The 26,466-nt window shown below is 38.5% G+C and overlaps 1 protein-coding gene across 1 annotated transcript in view; it reads right to left on the bottom strand.

Moving 5' to 3' along the window:
- Positions 1-302: 302 nt before the first annotated feature.
- Positions 303-26,466, bottom strand: part of LOC138984707 (uncharacterized) — a 36,868-nt gene continuing 10,704 nt past the window's right edge. The window contains exons 5-6 of the mRNA XM_070359853.1: positions 5,626-6,152; positions 303-1,055 (exon numbers count right to left, since the gene is read on the bottom strand). Of these exons, the coding sequence (XP_070215954.1) occupies positions 5,746-6,152 (407 nt within the window). The 3' untranslated portion in view covers positions 303-1,055; positions 5,626-5,745. The remainder of the gene's footprint in view (positions 1,056-5,625; positions 6,153-26,466) is intronic.

The raw sequence follows: 26,466 nt of genomic DNA, 5'->3' as shown, positions 1-26,466 counted from the left end.
CTTTGCAATCCCATGGACTACAGTCCATGGAATTCTCCAGGCCAGGACACTGGAGTAGTTAGCCTTTCCCTTCTCCAGGGGATCTTCCCAACCCAGGAATCGAACTCAGGTCTCCCACATTGTAGGTAGATTCTTTACCAGCTGAGCCATAACGAAAACCCAGTGAAATATTATTCAGCCTTAAAAAGAAAAGAAATTCTGGTACATGCTACAATGCCAGGGTCCAGGCTCAGCAGAGTCCAGGGATACCCTCAGGATGAACGGCATCAGTGAAAGATGACACGGGAAGAACAAGCTTAGGTGAAGCAGGGTCTGCAGCTTTATTTTCAAAAGGAGCTTTTATACCCTGAGTTACACATTCCCAGAAGTGAAAGATGCAGAGTCATGCAGAAAGTACTAAATAAAGTTACATTCTTATGGAACAAAAGTGTAGTGGGTTACAACAAAGAAAGAACTTATTAACTCAAAGGTCTTATGTTGCTAATGCCAAGGCTATTACTTGTTTTTTCTACATTCCAACTATATCAACTAATGCACTCCCAGGCACACAATGGGTAAGGGATAAGGAAACTTGGCAGCAAGCATTGGCTCAACAATGAAACCCTTCACCAGTACTATTCTAATAATTTTTCACCCCTCAAAGGGCTCTATGCCCATTAGGACTTTTAGGATGCTTAGGCTTCCCGTGCCTTTCACGGCTGGGAAGTTGTGAACAATTGTGTGTGTTAGTTGCAAGAGTATGGATAAACCTGCCAAGCAAGCTAGAATGCCAACAGGCGTTTGAATTGAAATACTCCTTTCATGACCGGGAGACTTATTAACTAGAGCCCTAAGTTGATTTTCTTCAGAGAAAGGTGGTCGGAGATAGCCCCTGTTAATGTCAGAAGAGTTGGTGAAAGGCATAATATAGTAAACAGTAGACAGACAGATTTTGGTTTCGGGGTAGATGCTCGAGCAGGTCCAGGGGAGTCCCTCAAGTCCTGATCCGCCATGCTTGTCAGGTGTCCTCCACATGACCTTGTCATGGATGGGATCTCCTGTGCTGGCTCCTGGAACTACAACATAGATGAATCTTCAAGATACTATACCAAGCAAAAATAAGCCATTCACAAAAGGACAAATATTGTATTATTCCACTTATATGTGGTACCTAGAGTAGTCAAATTCATAGAAAAAGAAAGTAGAATGGTGGTTGCCAAGGGGTAGGGGGAGCACGAATGGGGTGTTAGTATTAATATTAATGGGTACATAGTTTTGGTTGGGAAATATGAAAAAGTTTCCAATATGGAAGGTGAAGGTAACTGCACAATAGTATGAATGTACCTAATGCCACAGAACTGTACACTTAAAAATGGTTAAAATGGTAAATTTTATATTATGCGTATATTGTGCTTGTGCTTAATCGCTCACTTGTGTCTGACCCTTTGTGACCCCATGGACTGTAGCCCACCAGGCTCCTCTGTCCATGGGGATTCTCCAGGCAAGAATACTGAAGTGGGTTGCCCCACCCTCCTCCAGGTGATCTTCCCAGCCCAAGTCTCCTGCATTGCAGGAGGATTCTTTGCCATCTGAGCCACCAGGGAAGCCTTTTGGAATACTATTTCTCTCTTCCTTGAAAGTAACAAACAATGAAAGGAACTAAAAATGGGATTCTGCCCATTTCTTCACTGGGTTAACCCCAGTCTAGTGGTTTCAATAATGAGTTATACAAATAAGACTACCTGACTGTTTTCTTTTTAAGGTGTTAAAAAAAAAAAAAAAAAGATACCTAAGGGAAATACATATTTTAAAACCATTTAAAAACTTTTCTTTAAATCACTTATCCTTCACATACCAGGTAGATTTTATTTATTCTGCCCCTAGATATTTCCCATACCTGAAATTCAATGTATAGGGACATAAAAATTGTATTCTACAATAGAAAATAGGAATTAATATGCACAGGTAACTTAGGAAAGGGAACACATTTTCTTAAATCAATTAAGCCAGTGTTGCTGACAGTATGATCTTACAGCTCCTTGCATTACAACTGAGAACCTATTAAAATTCTTATTGTAGATGTACTGAATCAGCATCTTTGGGACTGGTGACTTCTAACCTGCATTTTCAATTAGCTCCTCTAAGTTAAATTAATGTACACTGAAGTCTGAAAACCATTAAACTAAAACAAAAGTAAATAATACCAATATAAGGAGTATATCTCCTTAGACAAGCAGGTGTGAATCTGATCAGAGGGTAGAAATATGAGGCTCTGTATACTGAAATCAAAATTACGATATCTTTATCTATACTCACTGATTCTTCAACTATGATAGACAACATTGGAATGATGTCACAGTTCAGTTCAGTTCCGTTCAGTCGCTCAGTCATGTCCGACTCTTTGCAACCCCATGAATCACAGCACGCCAGGCTTCCCTGTCCATCACAAACTCCCGGAGTTCACTCAGACTCATGTCCATTGAGTCAGTGATGCCATCCAGCCATCTCATCCTCTGTCATCCCCTTCTCCTCCTGCCCCCAATCTCTCCCAGCATCAGTCTTTTCTAATAAGTCAGCTCTTCGCATGAGGTGGCGAAAGTACTGGAGTTTCAGCTTCAGCATCATTCCCTCCAAAGAAATCCCAGGGCTGATCTCCTTCAGAATGGACTGGTTGGATCTCCTTGCAGTCCAAGGGACTCTCAAGAGTCTTCTCCAACACCACAGTTCAAAAACATCAATTCTTCAGTGCTCAGCCTTCTTCACAGTCCAACTCTCACATCCATACATGACCACAGGAAAAACCATAGCCTTGACTAGACAGACCTTTGTTGGCAAAGTAATGTCTCTGCTTTTGAATATGCTGTCTAGGTTGGTCATAACTTTCCTTCCAAGGAGTAAGTGTCTTTTAATTTCATGGCCGCAGTCACCATCTGCAGTGATTTTGGAGCCCCCAAAAATAAAGTCTGACACTGTTTCCACTGTTTCCCCATCTATTTCCCATGAAGTGATGGGACCAGATGCCATGATCTTTGTTTTCTGACTGTTGAGCTTTAAGCCAACTTTTTCACTCTCCACTTTCACTTTCATCAAGAGGCTTTTGAGTTCCTCTTCACTTTCTGCTATAAGGGTGGTTTCATCTGCATATCTGAGGTTATTGATATTTGTCCCGGCAACCTTGACTCCAGCTTGTGTTTCTTCCAGCCCAGCGTTTCTCATGATGTACTCTGCATATAAGTTAAATAAGCAGAGTGACAATATACAGCCTTGATGTACTCCTTTTCCTATTTGGAACCAGTCCGTTGTTCCTTGTTCAGTTCTAACTGTTGCTTCCTGACCTGCATACAGATTTCTCAAGAGGCAGGTCAGGTGGTCTGGTATTCCCATCTCTTTCAGAACTTTCCACAGTATATTGTGATCCACACAGTCAAAGGCTTTGGCATAGTCAATAAAGCAGAAATAGATGTTTTCCTGGAACTCTCTTGCTTTTTCCATGATCCAGCGGATGTTGGCAATTTGATCTCTGGTTGCTCTGTCTTTTCTAAAACCAGCTTGAACATCAGGAAGTTCACGGTTCACGTATTGCTGAAGCCTGGCTTGGAGAATTTTGAGCATTACTTTACTAGCATGTGAGATGAGTGCAATTGTGCGGTACTTTGAGCATTCTTTGGCATTACGTTTCTTTGGGATTAGAATGAAAGCTGACGTTTTTCCAGTCCTGTGGCCACTGCTTAGTTTTCCAAATTTGCTGGCATATTGAGTGCATCGCTTTCACAGCATCATCTTTCAGGATTTGAAATAGCTCAACTGGAATTCCATCACCTCCACTAGCTTTGTTCGTAGTGATGCTTTCTAAGGCCCACTTGACTTCACATTTCAGGATGTCTGGCTCTAGGTGAGTGATCAAACCATTGTGATTATCTTGGTTGTGAATATCTTTTTTGTACAATTCTTCTGTGTATTCTTGCCACCTCTTCTTAATATCTTCTGCTTCTCTTAGGTCCATACCATTTCTGTCCTTTATTGAGCCCATCTTTGCATGAAATGTTCCCTGGGTATCTCTAATTTTCTTGAAGAGATCTCTAGTCTTTCCCATTCTGTTGTTTTCCTCTATTTCTTTGCATTGATCGCTGAAGAAGGCTTTCTTATCTCTTCTTGCTATTCTTTGGAACTCTGCATTCAGATGCTTATATCTTTCCTTTTCTCCTTTGCTTTTCACTTCTCTTCTTTTCACAGCTGTTTGTAAGGCCTCCCCAGACAACCATTTTGCTTTTTTGCATTTCTTTTCCATGGGGATGGTCTTGATCCCTGTCTCCTGTACAATGTCACGAACCTCATTCCATAGTTCATCAGGCACTCTATCTATCAGATCTAGGCCCTTAAATCTATTTCTCACTTCCACTGTATAATCATAAGGGATTTGATTTAGGTCATACCTGAATGGTATAGTGGTTTTCCCTACTTTCTTCTATTTCAGTCTGAATTTGGCAATAAGGAGTTCATGATCTGAGCCACAGTCACCTCCTGGTCTTGTTTTTGCTGACTGTATAGAGCTTCTCCATCTTTGACTGCAAAGAATATAATCAATCTGATTTCGGTGTTGACCATCTGGTGATGTCCATGTATAGAGTCTTCTCTTGTGTTGTTGGAAGAGGGTGTTTGTTATGACCAGTGCGTTTTCCTGGCAAAACTCTATTAGTATTTGCTGTGCTTCATTCTGTATTCCAAGGCCAAATTTGCCTGTTACTCCAGGTGTTTCTTGACTTCCTACTTTTGCATTCCAGTCCCCTAAAATGAATAGGACATCTTTTTTGGGTGTTAGTTCTAAAAGGTCTTGTAGGTCTTCATAGAACCATTCAACTTCAGCTTCTTCAGTGTTACTGGTTGGGACATAGACTTGGATTACTGTGATATTGAATGGTTTGCCTTGGAAATGAACAGAGATCATTCTGTCGTTTTTGAGATTGCATCCAAGTACTGCATTTTGGACTCTTTTGTTGACCGTGATAGCTACTCCATTTCTTCTGAGGGATTCCTGCCTGCAGTAGTAGATATAATGGTCATCGGAGTTAAATTCACTCATTCCAGTCCATTTTAGTTCACTGATTCCTAGAATGTCGACATTCACTCTTGCCATCTCTTGTCTGACCACTTCCAATTTGCCTTGATTCATGGACCTGACATTCCAGGTTCCTATGCAATATTGCTCTTTACAGCATTGGAGCTTGCTTCTATCACCAGTCACATCCACAGCTGGGTATTGTTTTTGCTTTGGCTCCATCCCTTCATTCTTTCTGGAGTTATTTCTCTACTGATCTCCAGAAGCATATTGGGCACCTACTGACCTGGGGAGTTCCTCTTTCAGTATCCTATCATTTTGCCTTTTCATACTGTTCATGGGGTTCTCAAGGCAAGAAGACTGAAGTGGTTTGCCATTCCCTTCTCCAGTGGACCACATTCTGTCAGATCTCTCCACCATGATCCACCCGTCTTGGGTTGCCTCATGGGCATGGCTTAGTTTCACTGAGTTAGACAAGACTGTGGTCCTAGTGTGATCAGATTAACTAGTTTTCTGTGAGTATGGTTTCAGTGTGTCTGCCCTCTGATGCCCTCTTGCAACACCTACCATCTTACTTGGGTTTCTCTTACCTTGGGCGTGGGGTATCTCTTCACGGTTGCTCCAGCAAAGTGCAGCCGCTGCTCCTTACCTTGGACGAGGGGTATCTCCTCACCGCCTCCCTTCCTGACCTTCAACGTAGGATAGCTTCTCTAGGCCCTCTTGTGCCCGTGTAGCCACCGCTCCTTGGACGTGGGGTTGGTCCTCCTGGCCACCGCCCCTGGTCTCGTGCATAGGGGCATGGGGTAGCTCCTCCAGGCCACCGCCACGCCGCCCCTGACCTCAGACGCGGGGTAGCTCCTCCCGGCCGCTGCTCCTGACCCCAGACTTGAGTAGCTCTTCTCGGCCGTTCCTGCACCGCCGTAGCCTGGCACTCTCGGCCGCTGCCCCTGACCTCGGACGTGGGGTAACTCCTCTTGGCTGCCGCCCTTTGGGCAGGGGGTCCTCCCAGCTTCTGCTCCTGACCTCGGACATGGGGTAGCTCCTCTCTGCTGCACTTCGTGCGCCCTTCGCAGCCACCGCCACGCTTCGTGCACCGGTCGCAGCCGCGAAGCAAACACTTTCATAGGGAGTTACAAGGAAGGGAACAGTTTGTTTTTGTCAAGTGTTTTATAGAACTTAAAAGAAAAGCCTAGTGTGTCATGTGTGTAAAAATAAATAAAACAGAAACCACAACTAAGAGTCAGGATGCCAGAAAGGGGAGCTCTCACATGCCATGACAATAGAGCCCAAGAGAAAGATGACTCTCATCTTGCCTGGCAAGAGGTCAGCAAATGAGTTCTGTCACAGCTCAATTAAAAGCCACTATACTTTGAACTTCCAGTTCCTCTGATGGACTCACTGTTTTCTACAGCCCTCCCAACTTCAATGATCCCCTCTTTGAGAAGGTTATCTCTTTGTTGTGCAGGGATTTGCACTGTGGTTCCCCATGGTTGTAGATCCAAAATTGCAATTCTTTGTTGATCCCAAATAAACCCATTTTGCTGAAAAAATATCTGGCAGTCTATTTGGGCACAGTCCCTTGGCATTTCCATCTTTGATCAGTCAGTCCAAACTCAGATATAACTTTGCATTATTATACAGTGCGTATATTTAATTTGAATTTCTAAGTAACTTCTAACCAGGGCCACCCAAGATATTTATGCTTTTCTTCCCTGAAGACTTTTGTCTTATGTCTTTGAGAATGTAGAGTGTCTTCCTATGGACCAAAAAAAAAAAAAAAAAAAAAATGCTATATATGTAGAAAGTGTCAAAAGAATTAAAAGAATACATAAAATGATTTTTGTCTCTCTAGGAACTATACTTCTGTCAAAAAATAAAAAGGAGAAGAGGAAAGGCTAAAAATTGAAAGCAACAAAAAATTAGTTTAAAATATTGTTAGTAATGCAAAAGGCATGGTATTTACAAAGTCTTTTCCACAGTCCCAATATATATCCTATAAAAAGGATTTCATAACACTATGATTCTAATATGTTTCATAGTCAATGTGGCTTGAGTGATACGGTTCTCTCCTCTTCCACTTCTCTAATGTATATACTATGCTTTCATCCTGTCTTTTCTGCCTGTATGTCTATATTTAACTCTACGTCCAAATAAAGAACGCTAATTCTGATTAACTAACAAGAACAGTTCCTTTTTCAAAAAAAATCTAGTTTCATAGATAAACTATAAAATGATATCTGTTAGCACTTTCGGAGAAGGCAATGGCACCCTACTCCAGTACTCTTGCCTGGAAAATCCCATGGATGGAGGAGCCTGGTAGGCTGCAGTCCATGGGGTCGCGAAGAGTCGGACACGACTGAGCGACTTCACTTTCACTTTTCACTTTCCTGCATTGGAGAAGGAAATGGCAACCCACTCCAGTGTTCTTGCCTGGAGAATCCCAGGGATGGGGGAGTCTGGTGGGCTGCCGTCTACGGGGTCCAACAGAGTCGGACACGACTGAAGTGACTTAGCAGCAGCAGCAGCACTTTTTTAAGTACTGTGAATAAATCTCTTTGGAGCAATTATCTAGGAAATGGTCATTATCACTCCCCACCCCAGCCCTGGATGTTTCATATCCATGCCATACTCTGGGTTCAGAAAGAAGCAGCTGCCTGAGAAGTATGGGAGTACATTCATCTGTAGCACCAGATGGAATGAATGGATACAAGAAAATCCCTGAGGGAAAAAGAGCTTTCTGGTCTTCCTGGCTGAATGGCTAGGAGAGGCTAGGGAGAGGTGGAAGAGTACAACTTGAATCAGAGGTTTCAAGCTGGGTGATAAAGAAAATCATGACACCACCAGCAGAAATAGAAAAAATAAGAATTGTTTTTGAGAGAAAAGTATTGCATTTCACTTGAGACAGAATCTTAAAACTGATGACTGGGTATTCAAATAGAAATGTAAGCAGAAAACTGCTGATACAATAATACAGCTAAAGAGAGGGGCAGACCCAGAGAGGGTGATTTATCATTTTCATTTATGCAGTGATTATGACATTAAATGGATGAAACATCTCAAGAGAAGGAATAAAGAAACACAAGCAAAGCACATGGATGGAACTTTAAAGTATGAAGAAGAAGAGAAGCCAGTGAAAGGGACAAAAGAATAGTAAACAAGGACTGGAAAAGAATTTTAGTGACTCAGAGTTATAGAGATCAAAGAAGGAAGAAAAGCAAGAAAGTGGGGATCTCAGTTTTGTGATACACAAGAAAAAGGACCAATGACCATAGAAAGATAATATGCACATATATAATTTAAAATTTTCTAGTAGCCACATTTTTAAAAAGTAAAAAGAAATAAATGAAATTATTTTAAGAATATATTATTTATCCCAATTTCAAAAGTAAATTTAAAAATGTCAATACATGGTATAAAAATTATTGAGAATTTAACATTCTTCTTATCTTTTGCCATCTTTTAAATTTATTGTGTATTTTACACTTGCAACACATCTCAATTTAGTTGCTATATTTCAAGTGCTTAATAGCCATACATGAATACTGGCTTCCTTACTGGACAACTCAGGGTCAGAGAATGTAAATATGCCCCAGGCTACACAGTAAAGACAGGAATAGGTTATGGAAGCCAGTAACCAAAGTGCAAGTGGAAATAAGATAACCTAAATGGATTATCTGAACCTCAGATAAAACGTGGGATGAGAGTGGCAGTTAAAGGTCCTCGAAATGACATTGGGGAGTAAGGAGCATATCTCTGTCATGTCTAATACACTAGGAGGAAAATAAGAAATGAGGATGAGGCCACTGTGAAAGGGTCAGGGGAAGGTAGTCCTATTGGAAGAGTTATATTTGAGTCATGTTGAAGGAAATATTTGATTATGAGGAGCAGTGTTGCTGCTAAGTCACTCAGTCGTGTCTGACTCTGTGCGACCCCATAGATGGCAGCCCAGCAGGTTCCTCCGTCCCTGGGACTCTCCAGGCAAGAATACTGGAGTGGGTTGCCATTTCCTTCTCCAATGAGGAACAGTAGTATGGAAATAAAGATCAACCAAATTAAAACTAGCAAAGGCTATTTATGCAGAACTTGCTATAAAGAGGAGTTAGCCACTATCACTTGCATTTTGGCAGAAACTCAAAGCAGGCAAAGGAGTGGGGAAAACTTTGTAGTGGAAAAAAGGAAAGGTTTCAGGTATTCCTTGAATGGAGGCTGTTAGTGTGGAGAAGTTGCAGACTGGCTAACTAGAAATGGGACATCCTATGCAATTAGTTGCTGCTGCTGCTGCTAAGTCGCTTCAGTCGTGTCCGACTCTGTGTGACCCCAAAGACGGCAGCCCACCAGGCTCCCCCATCCCTGGGACTCTCCAGGCAAGAACACTGGAGTGGGTTGCCATTTCCTTCTCCAGTGCATGAAAGTGAAAAGTGAAAGTTAAGTCACTCAGTCGTGTTCGACTCCTAGCAACCCCATGGACTGCAGCCCACCAGGCCCCTCCATCCATGGGATTTTCCAGGCAAGAGTACTGGAGTGGGTTGCCATTGCCTTCTCCAAGGTACATATTTGGCTTTTTCTGGTTGGTCCTAAATAGGAATCTGGGACAAAAATTAGGGAAGCTGTTAATTATTAATTAAGTTCTAGGCATTTGGAAATTCTGAAAGAGGAATACCAGACCACCTGACCTGCCTCTTGAGAAATCTGTATGCAGATCAGGAAGCAACAGTTAGAACTGGATATGGAACAACAGACTGGTTCCAAATAGGAAAAGGAGTACGTCAAGGCTGTATATTGTCACTCTGCTTATTTAACTTATATGCAGAGTACATCATGAGAAATGCTGGACTGGAAGAAGCACAAACTGGAATCAAGATTGCCAGGAGAAATATCAATAACCTCAGATATGCAGATGACACCACCCTTATGGCAGAAAGTGAAGAGGAACTCAAAAGCCTCTTGATGAAAGTGAAAGTGGAGAGTGAAAAAGTTGGCTTAAAGCTCAACAGTCAGAAAACGAAGATCATGGCATCTGGTCCCATCACTTCATGGGAAATAGATTGGGAAGCAGTGGAAACAGTGTCAGACTTTATTTTTCTGGGCTCCAAAATCACTGCAGATGGTGACTGCAGCCATGAAATTAAAAGATGCTTACTCCTTGGAAGGAAAGTTATGACCAACCTAGATAGCATATTCAAAAGCAGAGACATTACTTTGCCAACAAAGGTCTGTCTAGTCAAGGCTATGGTTTTTCCTGTGGTCATGTATGGATGTAAGAGTTGGACTGTGAAGAAGACTGAGTGCCCAAGAATTGATGCCCTTGAACTGTGGTGTTGGAGACGACTCTTGAGAGTCCCTTGGACTGCAAGGGGATCCAACCAGTCCATTCTGAAGGAGATCAGAATGGGATTTCTTTGGAGGGAATGATACTGAAGCTGAAACTCCAGTACTTTGGCCACCTCATATGAAGAGTTGACTCATTGGAAAAGAATCTGATGCTTTGAGGGATTGGGGACAGGAGGAAAAGGAGACGACAGAGGATGAGATGGCTGGATGGCATCACTGACTCAATGGACATGAGTCTGAGTGAACTCCGGGAGTTGGTGATGGACAGGGAGGCCTGGCGTGCTGTGATTCATGGGATCGCAAAGAGTTGGACACGACTGAGCGACTGAACTGAACTGAACTGAGGCATTTGGAGCAAATTGTAATAGAGTTATTATTTGGTTTTTTTTTTTTTTTTTAATTGTTTCTAGAGGTAGACCCTTGACTTCCTACCAGTCAGATTTATAGCAAGCTGGATTCCTCAGCTGCTTACTATAAGCAATGAGTCAGTTTCCTGGGCAAGTTGCTGCAAATTCTGGTCCAGAGTTCTATTCATATATATGGTCTGGCCATTATCCATTTGTATATTTTGTCTCTCACTAGCCTTGCTTCTGTTATTCATTGTAAAACTGTACTTTTGAATTTAGTGTAGCTCAGGAATGTCACATGTTAGATGTCAAAAGACCTGAGTCATTATCTCCATTCTTTCACAATTAGTAGTGTAACCGTAAACTCATCATTAAACTTTTCTGTACTTCAAATTTTCTCATCCACAACTGAAGAGAAATCAAGTTTTCAGCTGCAACAAATACAAAGAGAAGACAGAAAGAAAAAAATGAAGGAAGATGGCAACCACAGAACAGAGAAAACTAACAATGCTTCCATATAAATAAAATGTAAGTAGACAATAAATTATAGACACAAAAATGTTAAAACTCAATCTAGAAGTGAACAAGGAACAGAGAAATATGAAGTCATAGTTAACCAAACAATGGGAGAAATTAGAAAAAAATGTATGTCAACAATTAAGACTAAATTACAAAATGTCTACGTACCAACACAGGCAATAGGTGAGAATCAAACAATGTCATAATCTAAACAAAGGCCTAAGTAAGAAAAACTGGCACTGAAGGGCATTATATAAAGAAAATTATTAGAATTAGTATAAAATAAAATACACTGGAATAAAATTATAAACCTTTCTAAAGCAATATAAAAAAGGACAAAGGAAACATAATAAATGTGAATGACAAACACCAAAAATTATCAATAATATTAACTAGTTCAAACTCATGTATTACAAGTACAACCCCCCTCTCTACCATATATAAGAGAAATCCCTAAAACAAAATTATTCAGAAAGTTTAAATATAAAGAGATGGACAAAGGTATACCAAAATAAAAGCAAACAAAAGGAAGGAAGTAGTGATCTTAATCCCTGACAAACTAGAATTCAGTACCTTAAGCATTAAAATAAATGACATGCATTAGCATAAGAATATGAATATATACTAGTTTTGAATACTTATGTGCTATTACCTCATAAAGCAAAAACTACAAGAAATATAGGGGCTTCCCTGGTGGCTCAGACAGTAAAGAATCTGCCTGCAATGCAGGAGACCAGGATTCAATCCTTGGATCTGGAAGATCCCCTGGAGAAGGGAATGGCTACCCACTCCAGTATTCTTGCCTGGAGAAGTCCATGGACAGAGGAGCCTGGCAGGCTACAGTCCATGGGGTCGCAGAGTCAGACACAACTGAGCAACACAAGAATGTAAGGGAAAATAGCCAGAAACACACAGTAATGTACAATTTTAATATTCTACTCTCAATCCAAGACACTTGACAAAAAATAAAGATATAGAAATCCTAGACAACATAGGCAATAAAGTAAATTATATGAATATATATCAAACTTTGCATGCCAAATATATCTTCAAGATCCCATAAACATTCATGAAGACAGTCAATATCTTATGGTTCAAAGAAAATCTCAATGAGCATAACAAAGTAGAAATGATACAAAAATAATTCTCTCAAATTAAAAACACAGAAATCAATAACAAAATTAAAACATAAATAGACCTTTCCATATAAAGTTAAGTAATGATTAAACAACTCAAGGCAAAGGGGAACTGAAATTTCAGAATTATTTATATATAAAAATAATGGAATTGAAGTAGTATTTATCAGTACCAGTGAGATACAATCAAAGTGAAGATCAGAGAAAAAAATCATAGTATAATAAAAAAATCTGTATAATCAATGGTTATACAGAATACAATGAAAGGATGGCAATAAATAAATATCCACTTGAATTGACAGACATTTCTTGTTCTTAAATAGGACTTATTTAATACAGAGATGTCAATTCTTCACCAGTATATAAAATTTCACTTGGGAGTAATTAAAAATAAACAGAAAATGAAAAAGGGCAATATTAAAAATAATGGCAAATGAGTTATAAATATAAAAAAGAATAAATTAAAATGTTCAGTTTTGGAAAATATTAGCAAAATAAGAATCAGCTAGCTAATTAATCAAGCAAAAAAGGAACACAAATCTACAAAAGTAACCATTAAACAGGAACTTTAAAAAAAATCATAAGACATTGCATGGTACAACTCTGCTAATAAATTGTAAAACCTAGATGAAATATATACCTTCAGAATATTAACCCTAGTGTATATAAAATGTCCAACAAACTAATTTTCATAAAAGAAATAAATATATTTTTTCACAACAGTAGCCCACAGAAAGCTCAAGGCCAAAATGGTTTCACAAGGAAACTCTAGCAAACATCCAAAAACCTGCCTATCCTCCTCCTAAATACCTCTTTAATTATGATCCATGCCCAGTACCATTCATTGCCTGAGCTCAGAGCTTCATAATCTTTTGCCTGGATAGTCCATTCTTTTTCCTCTATTTTTTCCCTATAATCTGATGCTGGAGTGCTATTTTGAAAATGAAAATATGATCACAATTTTATTTACTTTTTCAACTTTAATGTACTGATAACTGAAGTCATAGGTGTGAAAATTACAATGGGCCAAATTCTGCCATCATCTTAAACACAATCTAGGAAAAGAAAGGAAAGTGAAGTCGCTCAGTTGTGTCCAACTCTTTGCAACCCCATGGATTGTAGCCCACCAAGCTCCTCTGTCCATGGGATTTTCCAGGCAATAGTACTGGAGTGGATTGCCATTTCCTTCTCCAGGGGATCTTCCCGACCCAGGGATCGAACCCAGGTCTCCCTCATTGTGGCCATCTGAGCCACCGGGGAAGTCCTTAAACACACTGTAATAGATCTTATTATCAATATACTTTCTGAGTATATGGGCTTAAGGTACCTTTGGTACATTCAGACTGTTTCTTTGGAAGACATTAATAGTAAAGAATCCACCTGCAATGCAGAAGATGCAGGAGATGTGGGTTCAACCCCTGGCCTGAGAAGATCCCCTGGAGGAAGAAAAGGCAACCCACTCCAGTATTCTTGTGTGGAGAATCCCATGGACAGAGGAGCCTGGCGGCTACAGTCCATGGGGTTGCAAAAAGTCGTACACAACTGAGTGACCGAGCACACTCACAGAATTGAAAACACAGGTAAAGATGGAGTTCTAGATAATATATCAAAGGAAACTAAAGGAAAAAAAAAGAGGTTAGTAGGGAAAAGATGAGGGCATAAGACACATCTTTCCAGTGATTTTATGGCATAGTCAGGTAAGTAACCATTTCAATCTTAAGAACCTTGTCTCAGGATAATTAGTCAGGGTCATATAACTAGCATATGCTATAGCCAGGACTAAAGCCCAGATTGCAGCCATAGCCAGCATTCTGTAAATACTGTCTTTCTTCATCTAATAGTCCTCCACATATCTATTCTTTGAAATGTCAAGACTTTTTATACTACCTATATAAAAAGTATAATTTTTATACTTTTGATAACTCACTTCTCTTAAATTTTATTCTCCTTAAAAGCAAGAAACATATTTTATGGTACCCTTTAATCAACAAGGGTGCCTAGCATAGTGAAGCACTAATTCATGCTGCTTAACTCTTGTATATTATTAACTATTATTATAAAACATATTTTATTAAATCTATTAGATTTCTGAGAAGACTGGTACATACTTTTAATACAGTTTTGAAAATGTCAAACAATAATCAGTATTGATGCTGCAAAAACAAAGAGCTTTATTTGGGGGTCTTAGGAATTGCAATTTGGAGACTTCCCTTGTTGTGCAGTGGAAAAGAATTCTGCCAATGCAGGGGACATGGCTCAATCCCTGGTCTAGGAAGATTCTACATGCTATGGAGCAACTAAAGCCCATGTGCCCTAACTACTGAGTCTGAGCTCTAGAGCCCATGAGCTGCAACTACTGAACCTGTGTGCCACAACTACTAAAGCCTGACCACCATAGAGTCTGTGCTCTGCAATGAGAAGCCACCACAATAAACCTGTGCACTGCTATGAAAAACAGCCTCTGCTTGTCACAAGTAGAGAAAGCCCATGCAAAGCAACAGCAACAAAGACCCAGCACAGCCAAAAATAAATTAATAAAAAAAAATTTTTTTTAAGAATTGTAATTTGAGACACACAGATTCAGGTGAAACCAAAAGACTGTTCTGAAGAAGAGAAAGAGAAGTTTAAAAAAACAAAAACCACAAGCATGTTAAATTGTGAGAGAATTGTGATAGACTCTGATGCAAATAGATGGGGAAACAATGGAAACAGTGAGAGACTTTATTTTCTTGGGCTCCAAAATCACTGCAGATGGTGACTGCAGCCATGAAATTAAAAGACACTTGCTCCTTGAAAGAAAAGCTATGACCAAACTAGACAGCATATTAAAAAGCAGAGACATTACTTTGCCAACAAAGGTCCATCTAGTCAAAGCTTTGGTTTTTCCAGTAGTCATGTATGGATGTGAGAGTTGGACTATAAAGAAAGCTGGGCGCTGAAAAATTGATGCTTTTGAACTGTGGTGTTGGAGAAGACATCTTCTGCAAGGAGATCCAACTTCAAGGAGATCCAACCAGTCTATCCTAAAGGAAATCAGTCCTGATTATTCATTGGAAGGATGGATGCTGAAGCAGAAACTCCAATACACCTGATGCGAAGAACTGACTCATTGAAAAATACCTTGATGCTGGGAAAGATTGAAGGCGGGAAGAAAAGGGGACAACAGAGGATGAGATGGTTGGAAGGCATCACTGACTCCTTGCACATGAGTTTGAGTAAGCTCTGGGAGTTGATGATGGACAGGGAAGCCTGGCGTGCTGCAGTCCATGGGGGTCGCAAAGAGTGGACACGACTAAGCGACTGAACTGAACTGAATTGATGCAAGTCAGGGGATATTTGTCCTTAAGGAATCACGAGTTGTTTTAGGCTAAGGATTCAGTAAGTAGATAGGCTGTCACAAGTTTATATTAGGATACATGACGGATAAGTATCTTGAGAAGGACGAGAAGTGTTCAAAAGGTCAGATTCCATCTGGACTGAGAGGTACATTAAGTCACATTTCCTCAGTAGCTTCTCAGTCTCCATTTTAGAAAGCTCTCTTAGCAATACTGACTCTATTTTGATTTTCCTTTCTCAAAAGAGATTAAGAGGAAATGTGTCACGCATAAAACACTGTACACATAGCAATCTTATGGCTTAGATTTTTTTTCCTTAAACCAGGGACAATTTCAAATATTTTGGTTCGTTATCACAATAAAAAGTTCCAAAAATTATAGCAGCCATATATTTATTATTAATTTGAACTGCTGTTGCATGTAAAAATTGTGCTATAAATGAAGTCAGGAAAATCTAATGACGTGGAAAAATACCTTGATTGATTTAATAAAGTATTTTCAACTTAACGTGTAAATAATATTTTGCTTAATCTTGACTACTGAATATACTTCACACCCTCAGGCTAATATTGAATATCTGAAAGAAGTGTGCAAGTATTAGTCACTCAGTCGTGTCCAACTCTTTGCAATCCCACAGACTATAGCCCACAAGGCTCCCCTCTGCCTGAGATTTTCCAGGCAAGAATACTGGAGGGGTTGCCATTTCCTTTCCAGGGGATCTTCCCAACCAAGGGATTGAATTCAAGTCTCCCCACATTGCAGGCTGAGCCACCAGCTGTTAATCCATTATATACATTCAGTAAGGTCAATTTTTTAATATTATATCAGGAAAAATGCTCATCAGTGCTCACCATTCAGACTAACTGAAGTAAAGGCTAATGTGGTAAAAAGTTTGAAAGATGTATTAAAGTAAACTTACTACTAAAAATAAACACAATAAATACATGATACCTAGTTAACAAACTGCTTCAGTGAATAATTGGAAATTAGCATATTTACAACTGTGTTTTTCTGAAGTATATAAAGACCCATGAAAAGTTTGCTTTCTTAAGCAGTTTTTAACATAAACATGCAAATTTTATTAACATTGTTAATTTTCTTAGGAAACCCTTTTTACATAGATGGTACAAAAAAATTTTAAGCAAATTATCAGAGTGTAAATTCACTAAATGTAAATGAATATTTATGTGCATATAGATTGCTGCCATTTAATTTGGTGTGCATTTCTAGATTATTTCTTTATTTATTTTTATTCAAAGAAATTCAAGTAGCCTTCTTTTTACCACCTGAAGAAGTGAAAATGTAAGTTTGTGAGAGCATTGTGACTCTTACTTAGAGCTACTATGGATAACAAAGAAGACTCCCATCATGGCTGCACTAAAAGGTAGTTTCTAGAAGTGACAGACTAGAAAAGAATCCAAAAAATCTTAAATAGGCCCCAGCTCATATAGATGCCAACAGGCCTCAGTTCCCTTCACCAAAGACTTTCTAAAATTCTATGCATTGCAAAAAGTCTGAAGCCTTGTCTTGATACTCAATTGAGCATTCAATACCAAGCAATAAATTATTCAAATGGAAAGACTGATTGTCTTTAAACTACCACATATTCATGTGGTTTATGTTTTTTTTCCCTTTATATTGAAAGTGAAAGTATTACTCAGTCGTGTCTGACTCTTTGTGATCCTCTGTCCATGGAATTCTCCAGGCAAGAATACTGGATTGGGTTACAATTTCCTTCTCCAGGGGACCTTCCTGACCCAGACATCGAAGCCAGGTCTCCCACATTGCAGGCAGATTCTTTACCATCTGAGCCACCTGGGAAGCCCAAATAAACAGAGTAAGAACCACTCAGGTTCTGACACAAAGAGATAACTCTGAATTAGCCTGGAATTGGATAACTGAGGATAATTTAATAGACTACAAAAGTATGGGAAGGGTTACAGGAAATCAATTAAGCACAGTGCTTTAATCCAGGGTCGGATGGTGGAGCGTGGTGAGCTGCCGTCTATGGGGTCGCACAGAGTTGGACACGACTGAAGCGACTTAGCAGCAGCAGCAGTTGTAGGGTGGTACTATTCCTCTACATCTGATGGTATGAAGGGAGAAAATGGCTACTCAAACCTGGAGAGAGAAGGACACGACAGGATCTACATCCTCTGCAAGAAAGACCAATCAACATATTATTGAATGAGAACCCCTAAGAATAATAGGGAATAACTGCCCTGACTTAAGCTTCCAGAGATTTCCATTGGCTGAACATAACCAGAAGCCAGAGGGTAATAGAACTCTCTGATGCAGTCCAGATAGGTTAGCCCTCTGGGGCATAGACAGAAGGGAGAAGAGTAGGGAGTAAGGTTGGAGGGCAAATGGAAAATATCTACTATAGTACTCTTTTGCAGATAACATAAAATCTAACTCAAGCTTATCTAAGCAAACAAGGGTATACATTCACCTAAGTATCTGGAAACTATAAAACTATCGTCAGGCCCATCTTCACTCAGCATTTCAAAGGATGTCATGGGATTCAGTATCTTTCCATCTCTTAGCTGTGCTCCCTTCTGTGTAGACTATATTCAAAGTGGCAAGATATTTGATAGCAGTTTCAGGTTGAAATTTTGAATTTCAAAAATTCTTTTTAAAGAAAGTAAAAGAATAATAAAGTAAACACACACACACACACACACACACACACACACAAGGACCTTTCAACAAGTTTAAAGAGAGTTCCTGGGCTTAACTCTCAGCTGCCTAAGTCAAGTCACCTGCCCATTCCTAAACCAATCAATTTAAACAGGAATGAAACATGATGGCCTATACTGAATCACATGCCTATTCTTAGACTCAATAGTGTAAGCCACACAAAGCCCAAGGACAGAGGGTGGGGAAAAGGTGAGTAGTGTTACCAAAACTAGTAAAAAGATAGGCATCTGAAAGACAACGAATGACCACAGAGGCCTATTTGGTAATCTAAATCACGTCTCAGCTCTAATTATCATGACATTCAGGAATATATGAATCCACCAGTTTAGGCTGACCATGGAGCATTAGAAAAATATGGTAAAAACTTTCACTTTTCTTTTATTTCTACATTTGATGCCAATAAACCCATGGCACACTTATTAATATGTATATATTTATGTATATATATGTAGATATTGCTATATATAAGTATGTATATAAAACTTTCCATCTTGGCAATAATTTGATTTGTTGTGGTATTAAACATTTATATTAGCTTTCTATATCTACAAGCAGTGTGCACACATAAGCATTCTCTTTAGGACACCAATTCTTGATAAAAAAAAAAAGGAGCCATTTCTTTTTTAGTTAGTGTCACTTCTTTCCAAACTATTGGCATAGAAAGATGAATTAATGAGTCAATTTGGGGCTAATAATAATAAAATTACACATTGAGATATTTTTCTCTGAAAAGGAAACATCTTTACTTTCAAACATAAAGCACACTGTCACAGAAACTTAAAGCCAGAAAGGCCTGAATTATTTTAGAAACTGAGAACCAAACAAGTTCAAGTGACCTAAAAACTAGGTAACATTTTAAAATCAAATCTTGAAGAAAGGAAATTCTGTGTCCCATATAAATTAGCCAGGGACACTATATGAACTTGCAGTACACAGTAAATTAAACCATGTGAGTGGCAAGTAACTATTAAGGCTGAACCTGGATGTATACTCCCCTTAAATCAACCTGTTAAACGAAGAAAAGCTCAAACCAGGTAGACACAGAATTTAGTTCTCTCAGATCACATTTATAGGGTAAATGGAGTTTTTTGTTTTTTTTTTTTTTACTGCAGCTGTGTATTTGCTGATAAGACAAAGTAAAGAATGCAAGTACTTAATCATCACATCTCAAAAATGATACAGAAAATCATCTATTTTTAGCTGTATACTGTGCTTTTTTTAACCTTTCCTCTTAATAATGTACCTACATATTGTTTTGAAATTGCTTGCCTACACAAAGCACATAGCTTCTCATAGGTTTATAGGCTGCTGCTGTTTATAGGCTGGCTTCATGTTTATTCCTCTACAGAAAGATCACATCTCTAAAATTATCCAGTAACAAATCTAAAGCTATATGATTAGAAAAGCAACTGGAGAGCAGGAAATCATTTTCTTTTAGCCTGTTTAACAATAAACAAACTAAGATGTATCAAAATGAAGACTCATTCCTATTTAAGATTGCTTTCCCTTTTTCCTCTTCCTCCTCCCTGTTGAGCTGGGGGACTTAAATATGCCACAATGATATCTGGGTACAAGGGCTATCCATTTTGCATTTTAATCAGTCTCATTTTTGGAAAATGGTATCCTTGGAGATCATGTTTCACCACTGTGTTGTTGATAATCCATTGAGATGTATCTCCCTAGGGTTCTTCTTACCCAGGTTGAGAGATTGGTAAACCTCCTGCCAAGTCTGCTTGAGTCTTTCTTTCTCACTTACATTCTGGGCCCTTTCTTGTGAACACAGAGAAATGTTCACTGTTTGTTCATACATCTCTTGGACCACAAAGGTTCCATGTTTGCAGCAGGCACTTGTTGTGACATACCATCTCTAGAGAACGCTCCGTTCCGTAATGTTCTCTTGTTGTCATAGTGTGGTAAACCTCAGTAAGTCTACCAAAGTCCCAGAGAGAAACAGTGATTCATAGAGAGCAAACCCATCAGAGTAAGAGGGGGAGGATTCATGACCATTCTCTCCTCTCCCTATACGTGCCCCAGAATTTATTCCAAGGGAATTCGTTTCATTTACATAGAAAATAACAAAGTTATCTTTTCTCTATCTCCATTACCATTCTAAATCTTTATATATATTTATAATAACTTGTTTTAAAGTCCTTGTCTATTAATTTCATCATCTCTTCATTTCTTCATCTATTTCTATTGATGGATTTTTTTTTTTCACCTGGCTATGGGTCACAGTTTCATGATTCTCCACGTGTTTAGCAATTTTTTAATGAATGTTTAGTATGAAGAATTTTATTTTTGAATGACTTTTGTGTTTCATTAAAGGGAGCTGAGTTTTGTTCTGGTAAGTAATTAATTTATAGGCATACCTTGTTTTACAGCATCTCACTTTATTGTGCTTCATAGATACTGTGGTTTGTTACCATTTGCATTGTCAGATGATGGTAAACATTTTTTCAGGAATATTTTTAATTAATGTATGTAATTTTTAAGGGTTTTTTAGATTGCATTCTTTATAACAGACTTCTGCTGCTAAATCGCTTCAGTCGTATCTGACTCTGTGCGACCCCATAGACGGCAGCCCACCAGGCTCCCCCGTCCCTGGGATTCTCCAGGCAAGAACACTGGAGTGGGTTGCCATTTCCTTCTCCAATGCATGAAAGTGAAAAGTGAAAGTGAAGTCACTCAGTCATGTCCAACTCCTAACCACCCATGGACTGCAGCCTTCAAGGCTCCTCCGTCCATGGGATTTTCCAGGCAAGAGTACTGGAGTGGGGTGCCATTGCCGTCTCCGACTTCAGTATAGTATAAACATAACTTTCACATGCACTGGAAAACCCCAAAATGCATGTGACTCAATTTATTGTGATATTCATTTTAGTGCAGGGGTCTAGAATGGAACCCACAATATCGCTGAGGTATGCCTACACCTGAAGTATAACATGATCATTTTGAAGCTTCTATTTTAACTTTATTAAGGTTAATCTAGAACAGATTTTACTCTAGAGATAGTTTTAGCCCTTCTTCTTAGAAGTAAAATGAATGGCATATCCATTTGGGGATCTCCATTGAATTCCCTGAGCATGAACAGGCCTTTCCTCCCAATTGGTCAGAACTCAAACATCTACAAACCTTGTGAAACTCTGACGGTTTTTCAGTTTATAGCTTTCTTATAGTCGCTCCTTTGCTGGTAGTCATTTGTCTTGTGGAGTCTCACCTCATATGTGTACAACTTGTGGAGTTCTTTTGGAGTCTCACCTCATATATGTACAGCTTAGTGTTCAGTCAAAATGCTCAAAGGGACATCCATACAAATTTCTGGAGATCTTTCCCTATCTACCTACCTTGCTTTTGGCCCTCTGCCCCATAAATTAGTTTCCTAAGCTTCTCTGACTCTCTTGTCTCCTCAGTTTAGAAAGGCTGCCATGTTTTGTCTGGGTCCCACCTCTCTTCACAACTGTCTGTGAAGTGCCTCCAGCCAGAACACTGGGAATTGTAGGACTAATCTAGCTTGATTTCCTTCTCTCAGACACTGTAGTTTTGCACTGCCTGTTGTACAATCTCTGAAAACAGCTGTTTCATATACATTGCCCAGTTTTATTTATTGTGGAAGGGTGAGCCAAGGCTTTTGATTGTCTCATTTATACAAATATTACTGACAACCCCTAAAATAATGGATATCCTTCTATGTATGTGCCAACCGAGAAAAGGATCACCATTTAATCATTTATGCTAGGAAAAAAAATTAATAATTCATAAATGATACTATCAAAACCCACCCTAAATTTCAGTGGGTATATAAAATAGATTGTATAGTAAAATTTTATTACTACTGTAATAACTATAATTCAGATACACCATGTAGAGAGATCAGCTAGTAGATTTATTCATAAAACAGAACAAAAGAGAAGCTTTTGGAAGAGAAGAATATGGGAATTAAAAATGACTTCCTGGACAACAAAGGAAAAGCAATTTCCTAGAGAACAAAGGAGGGATTAAGTTCTCCTCTTTTCTAATAAAATTGAAAAGTTTCAGAATTTAATGAGTTTGTAGTAAATGACAGGATAGGGAACTGGTGTTTGTTCACTGCATGGCCTTGGGATAATAAAACATAACCCATTAGAAGAGGGCAGATAGGGATTTAAATAAGGACTATCTAAGAGGATTTTCATGGTTCCCTCAAAAACTGAAAATGTGATAAGTTCAGACTATCCTTAGAGAAGACGTTTTTGGAAAATTGGGAGAGTGTATGACCTAAATAGGACAAGCATGCCAAAAAGACATATATCCCAATGTTCTTTGCAACACTGTTTATAATAGCCAGGACATGGAAGCAACCTAGATGTCCATCAGCAAATGAATGGATAAGAAAGCTGTGGTACATATACACAATGGAATATTACTCAGCCATTAAAAAGAATACATTTGAATCAGTTCTAATGAGGTGGATGAAACTGGAGCCTATTATACAGAGTGAAGTAAGCCAGAAAGAAAAACACCAATACGGTATACTAATGCATATATATGGAATTTAGAAAGTAATGATAACCCTGTATGCGAGACAGCAAAAGAGACACAGATGTATTGAACAGTATTTTGGACTCTGTGGGAGAGGGCGAGGGCAGGATGATATGGGAGAATGGCATTAAAACATGTAAAATATCATACGTGAAACAAATCGCCAGTCCAGGTTTGATGCATGATACAGGGTGCTCGGGACTGGTGCACTGGAATGACCCAGAGGGATGGGATGGGGAGGAAGGTGGGAGGGGGGTTCAGGATGGGGAACACATGTACACTCATGGCAGATTCAAGGCAATGTATGGCAAAACCAATATAACATTGTAAAGTTAAATTAATTAATTAACTAATTAAAAAATAAAAATAAAAAAGAAGAGATAAGGCATCAATGTTTGGGGGGAAAAAAGTTGGCTTGTAAATAATGAGATTGCCCACAAAATTTCAGCATTTATATGCTATTAATTCACTTAGTATTTCTTATACAAAATGCATTTGTGTTTAATCATTTTAAATAGAATCTGTCATAAGAACACTTGCTCACAATTCAACATTCTCTATTTCCATGAATGCTGGGAAAGGGGATTATGTCAATTCAGAATATTCCATAAAACAAATTTCCTAGTAAGTGGTATAAAAATTTCAATTCCAATAATTCAGTTCTTATTCCACTAATTCCAAGGATTCTACAGATACTCTTTTGCTATATAGTACAGGAAATGAATTATCCTTAATTTAATAAGAGCCAATGACAAAGACTTGGAAATATTTTAATTATACAGAGATAATCAATGTAATGACATGTTACTGTGAAATGATACTATACTATTGTGAGTTTTGTTCATCTCTAAATCTTTAAATTTTAACAAGAGTGCTAGTCCTTTTATTCTGTATAACTGATAAAACCTATGGAAATAATTCACTTTTGTATCCAGATCCATAGGTTTAGAATTAAGGAAGATTCATCAGGATGAAACCAAAATATTGGCAATAACCATTCATGCTATCTTTTTCAAATATGATGTTTCTATGACTTGTTCATCATTGAATTCCCAGCACCTTGAGTTGCTTGGCACAAGTGGATAGTCAGTAAACACTAGGTGAATGAATGAATAAATTACAACTCTTACACCCATACTACTCACCATGATGCCAATAATGAATATAACAAATTCATTCAATACAAAAAACGAATACAATAAATTCTGGACCAACAGCTAATGAAAGGTCTAAGTGTCACAGAAAAACAACAAAAAAACCCAAAAATCAAAGACCTTTCCTAACATGATGGTTCTTGGTTTTGTTTGTTATTTCTGGGGATGGGGTTGAAATGTGCCCACAGAAATGAGCATGAGACAGTTTACAGTTAAGGCTGTTACAATAAGAAGAGATGTTTCATTGCTGCAAAGGGAATCACCTGGGGTCAATGATTCCCAGGCAGGGAATCAAAAGGCAGAAACATTTTTATGCAAAAGGAAGAAAATGTTTTACTCAAGGCTCAACATGGAAATTATTTTGCAGAAATCAAAAGACTGAATAAGAAATCTTAAGTTCTAGATCTTGGAAATAGCAAAATAAAAAACTACAAGCATAGAAATTTTGTTGATAAAGGCACTTAACTGAAATTAAAGCAATTTCAAGCCAAAGAACAGTGAAATGTCTACAACTCATACTATAACTCTGATATAAGACATGATGATTCAACTCAGAAAGATATTGGGTATAAACAATTGTGGAATCCAATAGGTCAAATGATGCAGAATTTCTAAACAGCCCTGTCCCTTCAGTTGTTCTTCACATGACATTGTCTTTAGCTGCTTTGCTGTCATGGGGTTGGTTGCACAGCCCCAAATAAGCATCATTGTCTTAAAATGTGGCATTGAAATACAACACAAATGTGATAGTTAATTTTATGTGTCACTTTGGCTGGGACATGGTGCCTGGATATGTAGCCAAACATTCTGGATGTTTCTGTGAGGGTGCTTTGAGATAAAATTAATATTTAAGTTGGTAGATTCTAAGTGAAGCAAAATGCACTCCATTATGTGGGTAGGTCTCATCCAATCAGTTGAAAGGCAGTATAGCACAATAGACTGACTTCCCTCAAGCAAGAGAGAATTCTGCATTTATACTTGAACTGCAACATCAGCACTTCCTGGATCTCCAGCCTGATGGCCTTCAGACTTGAACTGTAGCATCAGCTCTTTCTGCCTCCCCACCCTGCAGATTTTGGACTTGTCAGACTCTATAATCACATGAAGCAATTCCTTAAAATAAATCTCTTTATAAATATATATATATTTATTTATAAATTTTATATATATATATATATATAGAGAGAGAGAGAGAGAGAGATTACACACAGAATACTGCAAAGAGATTATTCCTAGTCACACCTCAGAGAGGACAACTCTTTTTTTTTTTTTTTTAAACTTTACAATATTGTATTGGTTTTGCCAAATATTGAAATGAATCCCCCACAGATATACATGTGTTCCCCATCCTGAACCCTCCTCCCTCCTCCCTCCCCATACCATCCCTCTGGGTAGAGAGGACAACTCTTAATCACAGATAAAATGAAATCAACAAAGATTAATACAAGATAAAGAACAACAACCAAATGTAAACCAGGAGGAAGAGAAAAAATTACATTTGCTTTTTTAGTTATCACATCATTTAACTCATAATCGAGCTAAAGGGGAAAAAAAAACTCCTTGTAAGTTTTTTAAAAATAAATCAACCCATCTGCTTCTGGAGTATCCGGTTACCATGCTCCTCTCACCTGTCCAGAAAGCACTTTTATTCCACATTGAATCAATAGTGTGAATCACTTTTTTGAAATACCACCTTTTCTTTGTTGCTATAATTCTCAGATGACATGTTTTGTTTCCCATGACTACCTTGCAAGGCAAGAGGTGGTATCACGGCCCAGAATGTGAAATTATTTCCAGGTCCTCTTCATGGTTAAGTAAGCCTAGCTGAACCATATATGTGACATATATTACATGCTACATCCTATCCCTTACTCTGAGTAGGTGTGATATCTGCATGTGAATATTTGTTCATTGTTATTCACTCACTCAAACATATTTCTTTAGCACCTTATATGCACCAGGCACTGAGCTAGCTATTGAGTACAAAGTCCTGAACAAGAGAATGTTCAAACTACTGCACATTGCACTCATCTCACATGCTAGTAAAGTAATGCTCAAAATTCTCCAAGCCAGGCTTCAGCAATACATGAACCATGAACTTCCAGATGTTCAAGCTGGTTGAACAGTAAGTAAAACAGAGAAGGTGTTAGAGACACAACTATCTTAAAATGACTTTATATGACAGTTCACAGTTTTCCATTCCTGAATTTTCATTTAATTGGCAGTTGGTTTTCTGGTAAAGGATAGAGAATTTGATACTCATGATGATCTTATAGCACCCTCAAGTGGCAATGTTTTTCTTAGATGTATTACCTTTGATAGGAAAAAAAAGAAAAAGAAAAAAGAAAGTGGTAGAAACAAAGAATTCTGAATGAATGAAGACGTATGAAC

The sequence above is a fragment of the Bos mutus genome, chromosome 1 (genome assembly GCF_027580195.1).
Source record: "Bos mutus isolate GX-2022 chromosome 1, NWIPB_WYAK_1.1, whole genome shotgun sequence".
NCBI classification, from domain to species: domain Eukaryota; kingdom Metazoa; phylum Chordata; class Mammalia; order Artiodactyla; family Bovidae; genus Bos; species Bos mutus.
The sequence above is the reverse complement of the archived record's forward strand: the minus strand, read 5'-3'. Positions and strand labels throughout refer to the sequence as shown.